The 19,036-nt window shown below is 37.4% G+C and overlaps 2 protein-coding genes across 2 annotated transcripts; one reads left to right on the plus strand and one right to left on the minus strand.

The window, feature by feature from the left end:
• Nucleotides 1-1,203: 1,203 nt before the first annotated feature.
• On the minus strand, nt 1,204-12,161 carry LOC139720804 (metal cation symporter ZIP14-like). Its single transcript, XM_071632143.1, has 8 exons — nt 12,144-12,161; nt 11,608-11,623; nt 9,677-9,846; nt 8,184-8,309; nt 7,335-7,496; nt 4,240-4,567; nt 1,925-2,112; nt 1,204-1,353 (listed from the first exon to the last, which is right to left on the minus strand). The coding sequence occupies exons 1-8, from the start codon at nt 12,159-12,161 to the stop codon at nt 1,204-1,206; spliced, it is 1,158 nt and encodes a 385-aa protein (XP_071488244.1).
• A 5,107-nt stretch (nt 12,162-17,268) lies between these two features.
• On the plus strand, nt 17,269-18,248 carry LOC139720769 (uncharacterized). The gene has a single exon (XM_071632112.1). The coding sequence runs from the start codon at nt 17,337-17,339 to the stop codon at nt 18,108-18,110; it is 774 nt and encodes a 257-aa protein (XP_071488213.1). The 5' UTR covers nt 17,269-17,336; the 3' UTR covers nt 18,111-18,248.
• Nucleotides 18,249-19,036: the final 788 nt, after the last annotated feature.

The following is a 19,036-nucleotide window of genomic DNA, read 5'->3' on the forward strand; positions in this document are numbered from 1 at the left end:
GCACCAAGTAAAAACAACATCGTCAGCATTTTCTCTGCTAAACAGATGAAGAGTTTTGTGTTGTTTGAAGGTTTTCATGGTGAAGTAAATGAGGGAGAAAGATTTGCGGTGACACCATGTGTATGTACTCCTTAACCGGATCGTTGTTTTGCAGAAGAGCCTAGAAAGAGGAGAAATGAACAGGGAAGCGACATATGGGGGTTGTGAGGAGGGCAAAAAGTGAAGAGTGGGGAACAGTAACGGGCTAGAAGTTGAAGTTGCACTAGTGGAGACGGTAGAGAAAGGAACACAGAGAGTGGCAAGGAAGAATAGTGTGAGAATCAAGTAAGAAAGATGAATAGAAGGGAAGAGGAAGGAGTTGAATGTTGGAGAATCATGGAGATAGGGGAGAGCAGTGAAGATTCATGAAACCAAGAGAAGAACGAAGTCGGCGAACAGTGTGGCTATGGAAAGCGGAATCAGTGGGGAAAGGAAGAATAATCTTTCGAAGGAAGGGTAAGTAGAGGAGAGATGAGAATATGTTGAGAAAAGGGAGAGGATTAATCCCATTGGTTACTATCAACAATCATCTCCGTGTAAGGCGTGTCAAATTGTTCATGAGTAATGTCCAAGAGCGTTCTTAAACCGTCTTAAGGAGCTGCTTGACACACGGGTCGTGTCACATCTTTTACTATCAAGGTGATTACTGAGTACACGCAGAATTCGTGCCACGCCCAGCCTCTCCCCAACCTCATTTCCTTACAATCCCTCAGAATATGCCAAACGGGTTTTACAGAGGCTGGGGTAGAGGAGGAGGTATCGGAAAGAACCTTTAGGAACTGTACAGTATTGGTAGAGGTGAGGATTCAGCTTGTAACGTTTTGCGAGGTATATAGAAACCACTCTAGGAAATGTTAAAGAGTATACAATTCTAAGGGGAATTGAAAGTTTATTTGGTAAAACTTGCTTTTGAAATGACTGAGATATCTAAAAACAAGGTAAAACAAAGAGATCCTCATATAGGTCGTGGCCTTCCATTTTTATTAGGATCGCTTTTTTTTTTGATATCTCGGTCATTTAAAGACCGATTTTCATCAAATTACCGTTGACTCCTTCTTGAAATTATACTCTTATTCATATTTCATGAAAGGATTTTTATTTATCTCACCAAAAAAATGTTGCAAAACTAACGTTATAGGTCTCGACCAAAACTATACAATCTATTTAAAACTGTATTCGCCCGGCAAAGAGCGCCAGCAAGAGTATGATGAGGAAGCCCGTCACGAGACCAGCATTCTGTAGCAGAAGGACCTTGAAGCTCGTCTGGCTCTTGCCATCGGCATCATCGCCTCCTGCATTGTTTATTTCCGGCAGCTGGAGGATAGAAACCAGAAGCGGTTTGGCGAAGAACAGTGTTTAAAACATACTTTAAGAAAGAGATGTTTGGCTCATTGCAGTCTCGTTATAACGAACACAATTGTAAGGAAACTGTGGTTAAAACGAAGCAAAAATTCAGGTCCCCGAAAACTTATTCAAATATTTGTATATTTTATGACTGCTTAGCTATATCAAAGTTCTGATGTAACGAAAGAAAACTGCCTGTCCCGAGGACTTCCTCATAACGGAGTCGCCTGTGAAGGTTTATCCAATTGAGAAACGAACTTTGAAAGAGTTACAGATGGAGGCTACCATGCAAATAATATAAGGAATAAAATTACGTCAGAATGAATAAGTCAGTTTTAAAAAATATTACAGCTCGAAATAACATTTATGTTAGTAGTTCAGATCGATGGTTCAGTGGTTTAAATTTTAGGAGAATAAATAGTAAAAGTGCAGTGCTAAAAACTATTTTTGATAACAATAAGGGTTTCATTCTACTTGAAGCAGTTTCGCCCTTTACACTAAAACATCTCGAACATCTTTCAAAGCAAACAAGTGGACGTACCATGTCAACCAATGATATGTAGAGGAACATTCCACCTGCAAGAGCAAAAATCCATTCGCTGGCCTGGAAGTTTTGTCCCAAGACTAGCCCGAGAATGAGACCGAGATAACAGGTGCAAGCAGACAGGAAGTTGGCCAGAACGGCCTGTTTGACAGACATCCCAGAATTCAACAGGATGGCGAAATCACCTGTGAGGAGAACGTTGCACATGTTTGTAGTTCTGGACACACATTTCAACATTAAGTTATTAACTGATTACTTAACCACCCTTTCATCATTTGATGCTTTGATCCTTGATATTAAAGAATTATACTTGGGAACTTAAAAAGTTTCGTTCAGTTAAAAAAATTAATGGCTTTGAACTTTTCCAAGATATTTAGAGGCTTTTCTATGGAATGTTAGATAGCGTACTATTCTAAGGGAAATTGACATTTCATTTGATGACTTAGATATAAAATAAAAAATGGTAAGACGACGAGATCCTAATAAAAGTCGTGGCCCTCGCGTTTCATGATGGTTTGCTTCTTTGGATATCTCACCCATTTGTCAAGACCAATTTTCATCAAATAAAAAGTGAATTCATCTATAAATTGCATGTTCTTTCATCTTTAGTAAGGTGTTTCTCATAATTTAACAAACACGAACACACATAAAGAAGTTGGAAACGTGCACTCTATTTGAACCGAAACCATAATATCACTTTAGATAGAGTACTTTACAAGACTAGGTTCTATCTTATTCAGCTGTTCTGTCAGTAAAATGGTGCACTTTTGGTGGGGGTTAAGTAGCTCGGCAAGACGCCGTCTTGGTAGTTGAGCGTCTTGGCGTTTACAAAGAAAGTCACTTTGTGAAAACAATTACAAGGCGTTTCATCACCTCGAAACCGAGTTAACATTACTTGGGGGTTGCGTAACAATATATACATATTTTCCAAGTTGATTTTTGTAACAAAGTCGTTATGGTTTCTCGATTTCTCTATGGAACCCATGCTGAAGCTTGCCTGCTTTTACAATTGCATGTTGTTGGTTTTTGGGTTTTTTTTTTTTGGTTTTTTGTCTTGTAGTACACTGCATCATGATTCATACCTCATTTGTTAATGAATCCGCGATTTTGATTGTTTGAAATTTGGTGCAAACAACTGCAAACTTCAAGGACCGTCGTAAAAAGGCTTTAAACCCCCACTGTACTAAACCGCCCTCTATTTTTTTTTCGTTTAAATCCGTACATATATTTTGCATTACATTCAATGATTTGAACTTCCATTGTTTAAAAGTTGAACTGATAGAATAATGTATTACCTTGTATTACCGGTATGTATTTTCTTTCATTGATAGAAAAATAAATATTAATTGAATAATGAGAAATAAAATATTTCGAAATGGTACTCATGTTCATGTATATTGCAAACGCTTGCCTTGCTCAGTATGAGAAGCGATCCTTGTACAAACGGGATCGCAGTGCAAACACAATGCGTATTATTTTGTGTGCGTTGGGCGTTGCAGTAAAACTTCCATTAGGCGTTTTCACATCAGCCCGATGTTTCGAAATAGCGCGCTATTTTCTGACTTGGGAAATTATCCCGATAGCGAAATAGCGCGCTATTTGATAATGTGAACACAAATTAGCGCGCTAATTGTATCGCTCTGATCGGGAAAATTTCTCGAGTCCAACTGGGGAAAGTTCTGAAATATCGGGATAGTAGCGCACTATTTGATAATAGGCGTTTTCACATCTGCCCGATGTTTCGAAATAGCGCGCTATTTTCTGACTTGGGAAATAGGAAAATATCTGGAGCTTGGATTTTTATCGGGCTGATGTGAAAACGCCTGAAGTGAAAACGACTCGAGAAATTAGCGCGATGCATCCCATCATGCCTAGCGTGTGTGACCCGATCGATCGAGGCAAACTGCACACAAATCATGAGGAATTTTTGAGAGGGCACACACATTACTGATGGTGTTTGCACATACTCAGCTGTCGAATTAGCTCGAAAAAAAAATTCGGGCTAATTCTCTTCGGGCTGATGTGAATAAGAAATGAAATAGCGCGCTAATTCGCAATCGCGAAAAATATCTCGAGCTTTGATTTTCATCGGGCTGAAGTGAAAACGCCTATTAGGCGTTTTCACATCAGCCCGAAAAAAAATCCAAGCTCGAGATATTTTTTAACTTCCCAAGTCAGAAAATAGTGCGCTATTTCGAAACATCGGGCTGATGTGAAAACGCCTATTGATTCCATTTGGTATGAACACATGGGGACTGCTGAATGCACATTGCGCGCATTATTATGATAATTGTGTATGATGGTATTATTACCTAATTCATGGGGAAACTCTTCACAGATGACAGCCACGGAAGTGCTTATCCCCTGGTAGACGGAGCTCGTGAAGGACGCTCCTATGGCCAGACCGTCTATAAAGTTGTGCAGCCCGTCACCAAATATTATCATGTAGGCCACGATAGCGATCCTGTCTTTGACGTCACGAACGACTTTCAGAGAGCCGTCGTGGGAGGCGCTGTCACCTTCACCCCCGTCTTTGCTTTGGCACTCCCTGTCTTGTTCACTGAGCAGCTCTAATTCGTTTGCTTGCACGTCGTCTACGTCTTCTACATCCCTATGGGAGATGGCACTGGGCAACATATCCTTCGAAGAGGTTTGAGAAAAATGAAAAAAATGATGCCATGGTGGCAACGGGCAACAGTTTCTTTAAAGGAGACCTCCGGAAGATTTTCAGATTTTAACAGTTGAACAACGATAAATTACTTAAACTGAGTACAGAGTTTCAGACTTTAAAGTGATTGGGATGAGAAATAAGGATGTATTCAAAATTTATAACAAATTGCAATGAACAGGGATGATGACAGGCAGCCCTACCATAAGAATGCGTGAGTTGGGGCTCAAGGAAACAGAACAAAAGCAGAAGGTATAGTATATGCATACTTTCTACACATGTGAACTTGTCAAGTAAGCGGTATTGTAATGGAATTACACTGCTATGTTCTTTTTAATACGTGAGGCTCCTATGTCATCAACACTATTCAATGTAATTTGTTTATGATTTTTCAGAGTATTGGTTTCTCTGCTCAAAGACCAAAATTAATTCCACAAAATTGTATACGTGGAGCCATCGATTTATGTACTTCGTGAGTGAGATTATGAAAGTCGTCTTGAATGCCCCTATAAAAAGACCCGAGGAAACATGCCACGATGGCACTGCGTGGACAACATTTCTCTTGAACAGATATAACAAATGTTAATAAAATGATACCACGATGGCACTGGGCAACATTTTCCTTTGAACAGACATGTGGAAGTGATATCATCATGACACTAAATGAGCAACATTTCCGTGAAAGAGAACTGAGGAAACGATGCCGCAATGGCACTGCATGGGCAACATTTCTCTTAAAAAGACATAATGGAATAATACAATGGTAACACTGGGTAATATATCCTTTTAAGAGACACGAGAAAATGATACTACGAATGCACTAAATGAGCAACATTTCCGTGAAACAGAACTGAGGAAACGATGCCACAATGGCACTGCATGGACAACATTTCTCTGAAGAGACATAATAGAATTGTACGATGATCACACTAGGAAACATTTCTTTTGAAGAAACATAATATATTGGTACCATTATGACACTAGGCAACATTTCCTTTGAAGAGACATGTCAAGTGATATCACGATGGTATTGGCCAACATGGAGAGACATGAGAAAATACAATGATATCATGATGGCAGTGGGCAACATATTAATCGAAAAGACATGGCAAAATGATATAATTTTGGCACCTAGAGGGCAATATCCGACTGGAAGAAACGTAAGGAAATTATGGCATAATGGCACTGGACCATTTTTCCTGTAAAGACACATGAGAAAATGATACGATGATGGCAACGGTCACTATTTTCTTCGAAGAGACATGAGGGAATGATACCATGGTGTCACTCCAATATCAATCGAAGAGACATGGAGAAATGATATAATATCGGCACCTCGAGGGCAACATTCGTTTGGAAGAAACATGAGGAAAATATGCCATAATGGCACTGGAGAACGTTTCCCTCGAAGAGGAATGAGACAGCGGTACAATGATGGCGCTAGTCACTAAGAGGGAGCACATTTCTTATTTAAAGTGATTGACCCAAAGAAAGCATAAATTAATACCTCTTCAGAAAAAAAAATATTTGTGTAGTAACCCACTATTGATGACTGCATGGCCTCATAATATTTCCGTTGAAAACGTGATAAGTATGTAGAAAATGCAAAGTCCATGACTTTCTTCTTTTCTTCTTTTTGAGTGATTAATTCTATTTTCTTGAAATCATTGCTATATATATACATATATACATATATATATATATATATATATATATATATATATATAATAAATTATATATCATATATATATATTGTGTGTGAGTCTTTTTTTGGGGGGGGGGGATGGGGCAAGATCGGAGTAGTTTTATATTTAGTTTAAGTGCACATAACATTGAGGTGCACCTGGGTATGTGACGTAATAATGTGGTGCTACCGTACAGACATTGGTTATAACCAACCTATAAAACGGGCTCTCGTAAACGCTGATCGCGTGAGAAGATTGTGCGTTTTAACAAACATGAACTTTGGCGCAATATGTATAAATGCCGTTGGTGATAAATTCAAAAATCAACATGGGCAACTGCCCAAGAGGAAAACTTCCACCTAGCTGTAATGAGCCAACACTGACTGAATGATAATGTTTTAAGAGTAATATGTAGAGTACATAAGTCTGGGTCTATCTGTGTTTCTGCATGTCATGGGGTTAGATCCGACGTTTTGATTTCTCATTTTAAAAACAAGACGTTGCTGGCATTCCTATGAAGCTGGAGCTCCTTCTGCGTTATCTATGTTAATTTGTAATCGCATTTTGACTACAAATTATTGTAGCAATAATGTTATGCAATTACAAAGTGTGTTAAACGGCAATGAGTATAGTGGTATGGCAGATCCGGGTCTGATAGACTTGTTCGCATGTTGTAGAAACGAATGTTAATAATACATGGGTCTTCACAGCTCTGCTTGGACCACTTTCTGTGTATTCGTCCGAGCATAACTCATAGGCTAATGCCTCCTGAAATGATAGGCTATGTTTAGGTGTTGTTGTTGATGATGATGATGATGATGACCAATATGTCGACGATGTCTACCATCAAAATTTGCTAGATTATCATTATCCTTTTTTAATCGGGTGCTCGCGCATAGTTCTTTAGGTAGGCCTACGTCCACGATACATTACAAGTGAATGAATATAACTGTATGAATTTCAGAAGAAAGTAAGATCTGAATCGTAGCTGTAAAATCTATCGGGTAACTAAGGGATCATTACTTTATTTAAAGACAACAAAACAATTTAATACCTGAGTGTTGTTACCATCTCTGATACCATTGGTTGCCATGGTATCCACCTGGGGGGTCTGTAAGTATTTGACTCGGTCACTATTCGAGTCGAGATGGTGCATTGCCGTAACATGGATGCTGGACTGTGATGGCACGCGCTCGTCGTTTAATCGTGCTCTCTCCTACAGATCCAGATTCATTGAAAATTCATGGAGAGTTTGATCTCAAAATGTGCTAAGCGCCATTTTTCAACATTTTAATGAAAGTGCATCAGACGATCGAGCATAATAAAACATTTCCAGTGATACCTCATCTGTAACATAACTACAAATATTTTCGAAGTGAAGTTTAAAAACATAGAGTATTTTCTTATTACTGTAGCTTTTTTTGACAGCTTCAATAAAGAATTCTCATCTTTAAATTAAGATATTCAACTCGTCATTCGATAAAACTCTTATTTATTACTTTTATCTGAGCATTTATATCTTAATTTAATTGTCTAGTATTTACAGGGTGGCTCTATCAGTGAGAGGAACACGGTTGTTTGTGAAGGCCCTGTGTGGACAATAAATACTTATATTCATAACCACCCAAACATCTATAATATCAACAGAAACAACTATGATGCATGTAACATACATAACTGTGCACAAATCATAGATATATAATCATAAAACAATAGAAAATCAATAGAATATGTGACTGAAAAATATTTCAACGAATTATAATAACGATAATAATACTCTTTATATTGTACAGCAGTGAAGGCTGTTTAAAAGGTACCAAGAAGACACGATGGGTATCAAAGCATAGCAGGAGCCAAAAAGAAATATGGTAATCGTAAGTGTTTGTTTATGAGTTCCACTTACCAATCTCCTGTTGCCTATAATCTTGAGGATTCGCTCCGTGTTAAAGAAGATGTAGATGGCTAAAATGACCAACATATTTTTCCAAATGTAGCGATGACCGTCGTGTTCTGCTGTCATTCCGTGAGCCTGGAAACACAACGTTAAAAGTTTAAAAGCTCAAAGTTTGCAGTTAGCAGAAAAGTTCATCCTGGACCGTTACCAAACGCAAATACACATTTGGCCATGGTGAGAAATCGTTTGGCCTCTAAAATGAAATAATGTTACAAACGCAAGCAGAAAAAAAAAAATCTGACCAGAATGAATACGTACACACCTGAACCTGGCATAAAACCGAAGGATAATTCAACTTGGGGATAAATGCGAGGGATCACCGAAGTGATGCAGCTTTTTGAGTATGTAACAAACGCAAACAGAAAAACTGACCAGAAATGAATGTTATTTATCAGTGGAAAGCTACAGAAGCTATAGCAGTGTGTTTGTGTGTGGCACACACAAACACACTGCTATAGCTTCTGACCATTGAGAATTTAGGGTTTTGGGGACGAACACTGAACTACGGCTTTCTGTACAACTCATCCGGAGGTCTCGGGTTCGAATCCCGATGGAATCCATTTTCTTTGCTCAATTTTCCACTATAAAATAATATTGGCAGAGTAGCGATTATATCTCAAGCCTCATACCGGCGATGGCTGGTTAAAATGAATATAGTTATCATTAACGTATCAGGGTAATTACCCCCGGCTAAATACTGATTAGTGATTAGGTTAGAGTAGAGATTAGGATAAGGGTTAGGTTAAGGGTTACAGTTTGGGTTAGGGTTATTATTAGGTTCAGGACTAGAGGATTAGGGTTAGGGTCAGTGGAAGGGTCCGGGGTAATTGCAAAGGGGGTAATTTCCCTAGGGCCATTATTAAAGCACCGAGGCTCGCGTTAATCTTCCTTATTACGGATGAGGAAAACAAATTAAAACAATGTGCGCACGCATTCCGTTATATTGCTTTTTCTGTGCGACAACAATAAAATAAGCAATTACATCAAAAGTGGTCTCCCAACACCCATTCCTGGTTGTCCAGGCCACCACTAATATGGATCTTGATATAATATGCATTTGCATGAATGCATCCATTGTTATACCTTTCAATAAATTCTTAGACTTCCCCTTTGATGAAAACAACGCATTGTTTTGCTGCTGACGTATTTATCATTTTGTCCCCTCCTCCCACCCCCCCCCCCTCCAAAAAAAAAAGTATATCTGTTTTGGATGGTGACACAATGCTGCGATAATTGCTCCAGTGGTATTTTCTCCAAGGAACTACATGGATAGGTTTATGTTTGTGATAGGGTTTTAGATTTAGTCCGATGTGAGGATTAAAGGATTTGGGTTAGGGTTATGTTGCTGGGTAGAATCTATGTTTGGCTTTAATAGCGTGCAGAATTTTTATAGGAGCAATTGTCATGATTGTCGCAGGAACGAAAGTCGCTTTGGATATTACCTCTGGAATAAGGCTGAGGATGGCGCTGCCACAAAGAGTGCCCACTGCCAGAGCAATGAGGAACATAAGGACGGTCTTGTACAGTTTCTTGTTCATGAGCGGGACAATCCATACCCCAGCGAGAGCACCCAAGTTTATCAGAGTGACGAAGAGGAACCCGTAGCCCCATGCTGGATACAACAAGGAGGGAAGAAAGAGATGATAATAGCAATGACGCTCCACGTTGGAAGTACCTCAATTGGATTCAATTCGACTTAATTCAATTCAGTTCAATTCAGTTTAATTAAATTTAATTTAGTTTGAGTCAATTCAACTGAGTGTAAATCAAATCAGAGTATATCTGATTTTCAACAAAACGAACGAAAATGTGGCGATACATAATGATTATAATAATGATAATAATGATAATAATAATAATATATCAATTTATAAAGCGCAAAACTTATAGACATATATTCTTCTGCGCTGCAAAGTGAAATTGAACGGCAAAACGAAATCTTTTTAAACAAAATGGCAGGCTTGTCATCATAATGACAGTTAAGTTGGAGACATTTTCTCCAGAAGACGTTGGGATCCACTGATAATAAGTGCTTGTTTGGGTCCATAAGAAATCAAAATGCATGGATTTGGACTAGAGAACCATTCACATAATGACAATTGAAAAAAAGAAAGAAGATAAGCCCACACTTAAAACAAAGAGAATCAACACAGGACATGGACCTGAAATATAATATTATTGTAAGACATAATATAGAGAGTAGTGACAGAGCGACGAGAGAGAGAGAGAGAGAGAGAGAGAGAGAGAGAGAGAGAAAGGAACGGGTGGGGAGGGGGGGTTGTTTCCTTCCAGTTGTTACATGTTGGCACATTAACACCTACGTTGAATGCAACTACACTTTTTATGGAACAGAATAGAATATGAACGTTTTTTTTTTTCAAGTTCATATTTCTCATTGAACATTTCTCTAAGAATGAGTAAGAATGATATACCACGTAAAATGTAATTTAGTAGCTATCAACCTAGTAGGGGATTTAACAAAATCGTTTTTCACTCACAAGGCACACATCACGTAAAAATAATTATTAAAAAAAAAAAAATCATTTCATGTGTACATGCTCTGTCACATAACAATGAAAAATCAAACGGAACGTGTTCGCTCATGCGTAAGATTTTTCTTTGTGTTGATCTATGTAGTTGATAGCTAATTAGATTACCTTAAATTTGGTATATAATACAGTGATTTTTATCAATGTGAACTGGAAAGGTGTTTACTTTTTTTCTGAGTGTAAGATGAGGAGATTATTCCGTCGTGTAAAGAGTCTGTCCATTACAAATGATTTGATATCAATGATATTGTTAAAAGCCTTAATTCGTTGCCATTGGATTAATGTATACTATTAGTAGATAACTGATATACTCGCAAAGATATAATGTATAGCGGATAGGGTGCAGATGTTTATTTACACTCAATACAAGGAACGTTTGTGTTTGAAACCAGTCGACGTATACACGAGCTGACATGAACGTTATTTCCGTAAACCCACCTATATAACATACATCGACATTACAATGTATTGGTTTAAAAGGTACATTACGGAAATTCCTTCATAAGTTTATTTTGCGTCTGATTTTTACGAAAGTTTTATTGCTTACTTCGATTAAAGGTGAATCTGAACATGGTGTGTGGACTCGTTTTGAGCAAACAAAATAAACAGCAAGGGCAAAGTGCCTTTCAATTCTAGCTTTACACTCTTGTGAACATACAGAGGATAAATATTTCATAGGTTGTTATTCATATCGAAAGGAGCCAAAACGCATTTATTTCATTTGATAGAGTAGGAGGTAAAATATTTATAGATTACAGTTTTTAGGTTTCATTTTAAAAGTTTTGAAAAGTTTGTAGCAAATTGCATTTGACTTTTTCACTCACCTTCAGCAGTAGACACCTCTGTGACAAGAGAAAAGAAAAGAAAAAGCCAACAGATTATTATAAAATTGAATTTGTGAGCTAAAAGTCACGTTTGCTATTCAGAAAATTATTACAAATGTTAGCAAATCATTGTAACACTGCTGAATAGCGAAACTTCATATCGCGAGACAGAAATCAGAAGTTGCATATATTGGTAATCATGAACTCACGGGGTCATCCCAAGAGACCGACACCTACGATTCACACAGCCCACGAATTCGACATTAAAAACATGTCCATGAGTCATACAACTCACGAGTCATACAGCCCATGAGTTCGACACTAGGCAAATAAAGCCAATGAGTATTACACTAGGTACAAACAGCGCACGAGTTCGACAGATGCAACACAGGCCCTGTTTGCTTATTGACGAACTCATGAGCTGTATGACTCGTGGGCTGTATAACTCATGGGCTGTATGACTCGTGGCCTGTATGGCTCGTGGGTGTCGGTCTCGTGACGTGCACCCGAAATCAAATTGGTAACTTTCCACTTACCGTTGGCATGAACGACATCTGTAATCAAAAGAAACGCAGAAAACAAATCTTATATATAGTTGTTATGAAACGAAATCGCAGTCCCAAATTGCATTATTCTCGCGTAGTCTCCTAATATCATTCCAACATCTGAAATACATATTGGATAAATTGGATAATTACCCAGGGCGTCAAATTGGTAATTAAAGACATGAAATAAAATAGAGACTGCCTGGAAAGATCAAATATATTTATGTTTATATAAATGTATGCATACTGACAACAAGGTATAACAAGGCTGGCATATTTGTTTAAAGGGATGGTACAGTTTCGGTGGAGATGAAAATTGGGCTTTAACTTTTTTTTTTTGCGAGATAATAAGAAAACACTTATGAAATAGTACAGAGCATACCATTTTAAGAGGAATTCAAAGTTTATTTGATGAAAATCGGGTTTGGAATAGCAGAAACATCAAAAAAAAAAAGTAAAACAAAACGATCGTCTCAGCCATTTCAAAATCAATTTTCATCAAATAAACGTTGAAATCCTCATGAAATTACATGTTCTTTCGTATTTTATAAGAGGTTTCTCACTATCTCACCAAAAAAAAAAATGATAAAAACCTGAAGTTAAGTCTCAACCAAAACTATACGACCCCTTTTAAGCCTTCTTTGCAGAGGTTGCGCCGCGATTTAAGGAGGGAACTTATAAAGCCTTTGCAAGCATCGGTGAAATTAAATGATTTGAAAGAATTATGACCACTTAATTACATGATTGTATTAAATTGACGTACAATTCAGTCTTTGTGAAGCACTTTCTTGAGTAGAGAACACTGCCAGATGTACACTAACAGCAGCAGCTGAAACTGAATGTTTATTTAAAAAAATGTATTCTATAAAACAATGATAGTGCAGAGATATTCTACAGAACTCTCTAGATATAAAAAAAAAATCAAATAGAAGTATACATATTTACCAGTTCTGTTTGATTCCATTCTATGAGAACAATTTTATCGCTGTACCAGAACGTGTAGGTGACGATATCAGAGTCTCTATTGATTGGGAAAGAGAAATAGGCAAAAACAGCTAGATTATGATCGAAACGTCAATATTCATAACTACCATTCGCTCTCTAAGTCCGAAAGAAATGTGTAAAACAATTATTTCCCATATTTTTTTTTTCATTTTCATTTTTGTATTGCATTGACATCTTATATCTGTTGTAAATGATTGCTATCATGTTAGATATTAAACATTAGATTTGTGAAGAATTTTCTTCGTCGGAAGAGATATCTAAAGAATAAGAGTGACAGAGGTACAAAGCCAATATCAAGTGTCGCTTGCAAACGTCCAATTTTGTGTCAACCAACTCCAGAAACTTCATTGTAAAAATACAAGAGCACACATAAATATTCTCACGTCATAGGGCCACTAAGTATGCAACGTGCAATGTGTTTGGTGTGCATTTCTGATGAACAACAGCACAGAAGAATACTCCAGCTCATCTGGGAAAGAAATATAATGAATTAATACAGCAGGTAGATCACTTAGTGTCGAACAATGACGTAAGAATTCTTTATTTTCAACTCCGCTTAACACTGACTTATTCTTTATTCTTTACGTGGACAAGATGTTATGCATTAACTCTTTATGTGCCACGTTCGCACGTCCGACTCAGTCGACGGCGTGCCAGCTTCGCATATTCTGCTCAAACGCACTAATCCGCCTAATCCGATCGATAAATCGCCAAATGCCGCGGTACAATGAAAGCGTTTCTTACGCTTCCGTACATATATAACTTGCACTTCATGTAGTGATTGACTATCAAGAGGTGTTCTCTACTGGATTTAAGAGTAATTTCTAAGTTTCTGGCACTGTTTTGTGTGCAAAAGTCATACCTTTGCAGTTATGTACCTCCTGGTCATGTGAAAGTAAAACAACCAATATAGATTTGTCATACAATAATACATCAAAGCAAAGCTTGGCATTTTCTCTACAGCTTTACTCACTATAAGCCCCAGCTGAACAGAAATCTAAAGAAGTTACATAGACTTGAAAAACAGAATGTTTTCTCGAAGCATGGAACCGTTTGTGTCTCAGAATAATGTGGCACAAAGGGGGTTTCGACCATGGCACGTGAAGAGTTAAACCACAACGTGATATCAATCAATGCTATTCCGGAACTCAGTTTTGATAACCTGATATGTAATGCAGATTGCGAAGTTTTCGCACGAAAACAAGAATTAAAAAGCAAATTTTCATGAAGAAGTATACGATTGTATGGAGTTATCATTATTATTATTATTATTATTATTATTATTATTATTATTATTATTATTATTATTATTATTATTATCATTATTATTATTATTATCATTATTATTATTATTATTATCATTATTATTATTGTAATAATACAGACATCTTTACTCCATAGGGAAGGGGAGTTGAGATAGTGTCCCTAAAAAAAAAAGATGAATAATAGGTTACAGGCAACTAGCTAAATAATCTCCAAAAATCCCTAGTTTTCGTCTTATTTTTAAAAGCAGTTCGTTTCAATTCTTCCAAAAGATTTGGCAACTATCAGACGACGGTGTTATGGTATGCAGTAGTATTTAACTTGATTGAACCTGGAAATGGATTTTCCCATAAAATAGATAATAATAAAACCCTTGTCTGCAAAATATGTCATGCTCGTGTTTGGATAATATTATTCTTAAATTAAGTAATTTCAATCAAAGTCACTCACAGCTTCTGCACCTCAGTCTGGGACGCCGGTAATTCAGATGAAGAACCACAAAAACTCAGCTTGCCAGCCAGGTGACTGATACCTATCGAGCTGGAGTGATCGCGTCTGGATTTTGTCAGTTTCCCATACTCTATGCTTATCCTTGAAAACCACTTGTGATGGCAATTGAAAGAGTGACTTCCGAAGTCATTAACACCAGGATTTTTGTTGTTTTTGTTTGAGGCAAATCCCTGTTTTATTTGGGGTATATGCTTACCCTCTATGTGCTGAATCGTACACGGTTCCAGAACGAATATGCAATGCGTCAAAACTACATTTTCCCGTAGCAGAACTATGTATCATTACGTCATGATTGTGAGCGTACAGATAAAGACACTTACAAGTTGAGTACTGTTTGATGATCCAACTATCACGTCCCCTCTACTCACATACTCTGATATATGTAAATATTATCATTGTCATAACTCAACTGACAACAGTGAAAAATCGTCTGTTAGCATATGAAGTGTCAATTCGAAGGGCTTTCATCAAAATCCACATGCTTTAGAGAACCTCGGTTTTTACTGAGGTTGGACTTTGCGATTTATTTATGTATTTGTTTTTAATCGAATCCTAGCCCACGGGGAAGATTCGAAAAGCATAATAATATGAACATCGAAGTGTATGCTCATCGGGAACGGTCGGCTGCGTGTAGAGATTCTTCGGTTATATGTATACTTACATAGAGATCAGTGATAAACTAGCTGTACACAATTCGTTACGGAGATTCTCGAATATATCCGATATCCATATCCATATAGTATCTCCATGCTACTGGATCTATAATCATGATCTTTTTTAAAATCAACGAGATAATCCTCGCTGTGGATGTGTATGATTTTTAGGTGATAGTACAACACGTAAACTATGTGGGTGGGTTTCGTGTGCTTAATAGTATAGTCTGTCTATCAGATGTGCTGACTAACAAAACTCGCCCTTACAAGAAACTATGTAGCCTATTATATATATATATATATATATATATATATATATATATATATATATACACACACACACACACGCATACACACACACACACACACACACACAAATATATATTATTTTATAGGTGTGTGTTTGCTTTAAACACCTTATGTTTCGATTCCCAGCGGAAAAAAGATTTTCAATCTCGTGCACTTAAAAAAAAGTAACAGTAAGATTAATGATAATTTCAAATCTAGCACCGTTTTCTATTTTCTCCTATCTCATGACCAGATATGAACATACTGCACATATACACACACACTCCCATACATTTGACTACATGGCAGATATATTTATATTCATATGCATTGTAAATACGGATAGACCTGGTGAGATGGAAGAGTTTCTTCCAATATAAATCTACAATGTTAATTTCTCTATTCTTAAAGGGTGGGGCAAAGCTGTAGTGTTTGTTAAAAAAGAAACACATGTTTCATGTTGTTGTTGCTGTTGTTGTTTTTTCACTTGTGTGTATCATCAATTCTCTTGCAGGATTGTTATAAAGCAAATCACGTGCTGTTTTGGAATCCGGACTAGATCTCCTTCACAATTAAATCTGCCATTGTAATTTTTTCTTCTATTTTTTTTTTTGCATTTGAGGTACGTTATTTTCCACATTACTGCACATATTGACAATCACGTTATCCATTAGAATCCAAAATACACTCAACATGATTATTTTGACGGGAAAAATGATTAAAGGATACATCAGTGATACCAACCAAAATAGTTACGTATTCTTCTTATTCCAATGTCCTCAAATCCTGTGTGGTTGCATTTCAAACTGATGTAAAATCTTAACTCTGCTTTCAAATCTTCTATTAAATAGTCTATTTTGAAAAAGCATTTGTTTTCTTCATTGTGTTCTCTGACATAATTCCTGTATTTAAAACAATGAATTTGACATAATAAAAAAAAGTTTGCTAATTTAATCTTTTTGTTACCTATATCATATCCGAGAATAAGAACTTTTTCATTGATATCAATTACAAGATTACTTGCATTTCAGCAAAAAAAAAAAAAAAAAAATGACAAGTGGTTTCTTTACAATTTACAAGATGGACTGAGACGCTATGGACTGAGACGCACGCGGCAATTTCGTTTGTCTCGCAAAAGTAACAAAATTTCACCAAATTGGGACGTCTACTTCATTTTTTCGGGTCTCACATTCTAACAAAACGACAAAGTTAGAAACATCGCCTGAGGATGGACCAACAAAAATCTGCTCGGCCGCAACGGTTAGCCGCTACAAAGGCAAAAAACTATGGTCCTTATGTGAGAAAACCCGCAACCCAGGTACGTGCAAACAGCCCGTCAAGTCCGAACCCGAAGGTCACTAACCCTGCGCCCATGACTCTGGCCGCTTCCCAGCGAGAGTCGTTGGAAGGCCAAACAGCCAGCGATGCGGAATCTGTTGAACTGGTGCCTGATGACGTCACAAATATGGCTGTCGCATCCACGACGGTAACCAACCCAACGCACCCAGATCGAGGCACCACTATGCCCGCCGACAAGGAAGCACCGGCCTCTGCACCTCCCAATGTGCAAACCCCTGGAAGCTTGGACGCATATTTCAAGGAAGCTACCAGCGGATTCAATAAAATGATCCAAGACGCTGTCGACAAGTTCCTTGGGAAGTTGAGCGATCTTGAGGCCAACATTGAAGCTTCTATCCAATTTGAGAGCAAACGGGTCGATGATCTCGAAGTCAAACAAAAGGAAATGGAAGGTAGAATGAAAAGAATGGAAAAAGAAATTGCCGAACTCCGCTCCGAAGTATTGAAGAACAAAGCGGAAACAAACAAAACCGAAAGAATATCTAGGAGGAATAACATCCGCATCGTGGGAATCCCTGAAACACCAAATGACCAGAGGGAAGACTGCGCCCACATCGTCGAAGACATCCTGCGGTCCAAATTCAAGATGACCACAAAGGTGGAGCGAGCTCATCGTGATGGTCGCAAGGTGGAAGGTCGTCCCAGGCACATCTTGATAAAGTTTCTCTCATACAGAGAAAAAGTAGATGTCATCCGTCGTGCCAGGGAAATCCTAAAGGACGAGCGATATTTCATGATCGACGACTTGACGCAGACTGACCTGGAAGAAAAACAGAAATGGAAGAAACAAGTCCAAGAAATGTACAGCAAAGGTACCAAGTTGAGATTCTATGCCGGAAAATGGCGCCAAACCGGAGGCGCTCCCTTTAATTTCGAGTGAGTAGTCATCTCCTATATACATTTCTTATAACTTCAACTGAAGTTTTGTGTACCCTACAGAGAAGATTAGTAACATTGGCCCAGTTGTACATGATTATGATATGACAGATACTTATTGTCCAGCATGAGTAACTCAGAAATCATAGTTTTAGGTATACCTACTGCACTAAAAAAATTCTTACAACCTCAACTGAAGTTTTGTGTAGCCTACAGAGAAGATCAGTAACATTGGCCCAGTTGTACATGATGATGCTATGATAGATACTTATTGTCCTACATGAGTAACTCAGAAATTATATTTTAGGTATACTTATTGCACTAAAAAATTCTTATAACTTCAACTGAAGTTTTGTGTACCCTACAGAGAAGATCAGTAACATTGGCCCAGTTGTACATGATGATGCTATGATAGATACTTATTGTCCTACATGAGTAACTCAGAAATTATATTTTAGGTATACTTATTGCACTAAAAAATTCTTATAACTTCAACTGAAGTTTTGTGTACCCTACAGAGAAGATCAGTAACATTGGCCCAGTTGTACATGATGATGCTATGATAGATACTTATTGTCCTACATGAGCAACTCAGAAATTATATTCTAGGTATATCTATTGCACTCAAGAAGTCAATGATGTTGGTTTAACTAAAATGTGCGTATTGGTTTTTCATTAGGTATACCTATTGTGATCAAAAATTCAATGACGTTGGTTTGGTTAAAATATGCGCACTGGTTTCCTTATAAAAACACACCGGTTTTTGCATGATTACAAATATTCCGGTTTTTCATTACACTAAATTGAAGTGGTAGAAGTAAATGAATCCAAAGTTTACTAGAATTGCTGTCAACGTACAGTGCCAAATGTATATTAAGATACTAAAGTGAAATGGTAGAAGACAATGAATCCAAAATGTACTAGAATTGC

The sequence above is a fragment of the Diadema antillarum genome, unplaced genomic scaffold (genome assembly GCF_040938485.1).
Source record: "Diadema antillarum isolate AM-2024a unplaced genomic scaffold, OU_Dant_1.0 scf00000133, whole genome shotgun sequence".
Taxonomy (NCBI): Eukaryota; Metazoa; Echinodermata; class Echinoidea; order Diadematoida; family Diadematidae; genus Diadema; species Diadema antillarum.

What these genes read in the sequence shown, in the direction of transcription:
- LOC139720769 (XM_071632112.1), top strand. Translation starts at nt 17,337, where the DNA reads ATGGCTGTCGCATCCACGACGGTAACCAACCCAACGCACCCAGATCGA.
- LOC139720804 (XM_071632143.1), bottom strand. An exon ending in TTATAGGCAACAGGAGATTG is followed by an intron (nt 7,497 to 8,183) that starts GTAAGTGGAACT and finishes CTGGATCTGTAG; the next exon opens with GAGAGAGCACGATTAAACGA. An exon ending in AGAGTTTCCCCATGAATTAG is followed by an intron (nt 2,113 to 4,239) that starts GTAATAATACCA and finishes TTCTCCTCACAG; the next exon opens with GTGATTTCGCCATCCTGTTG.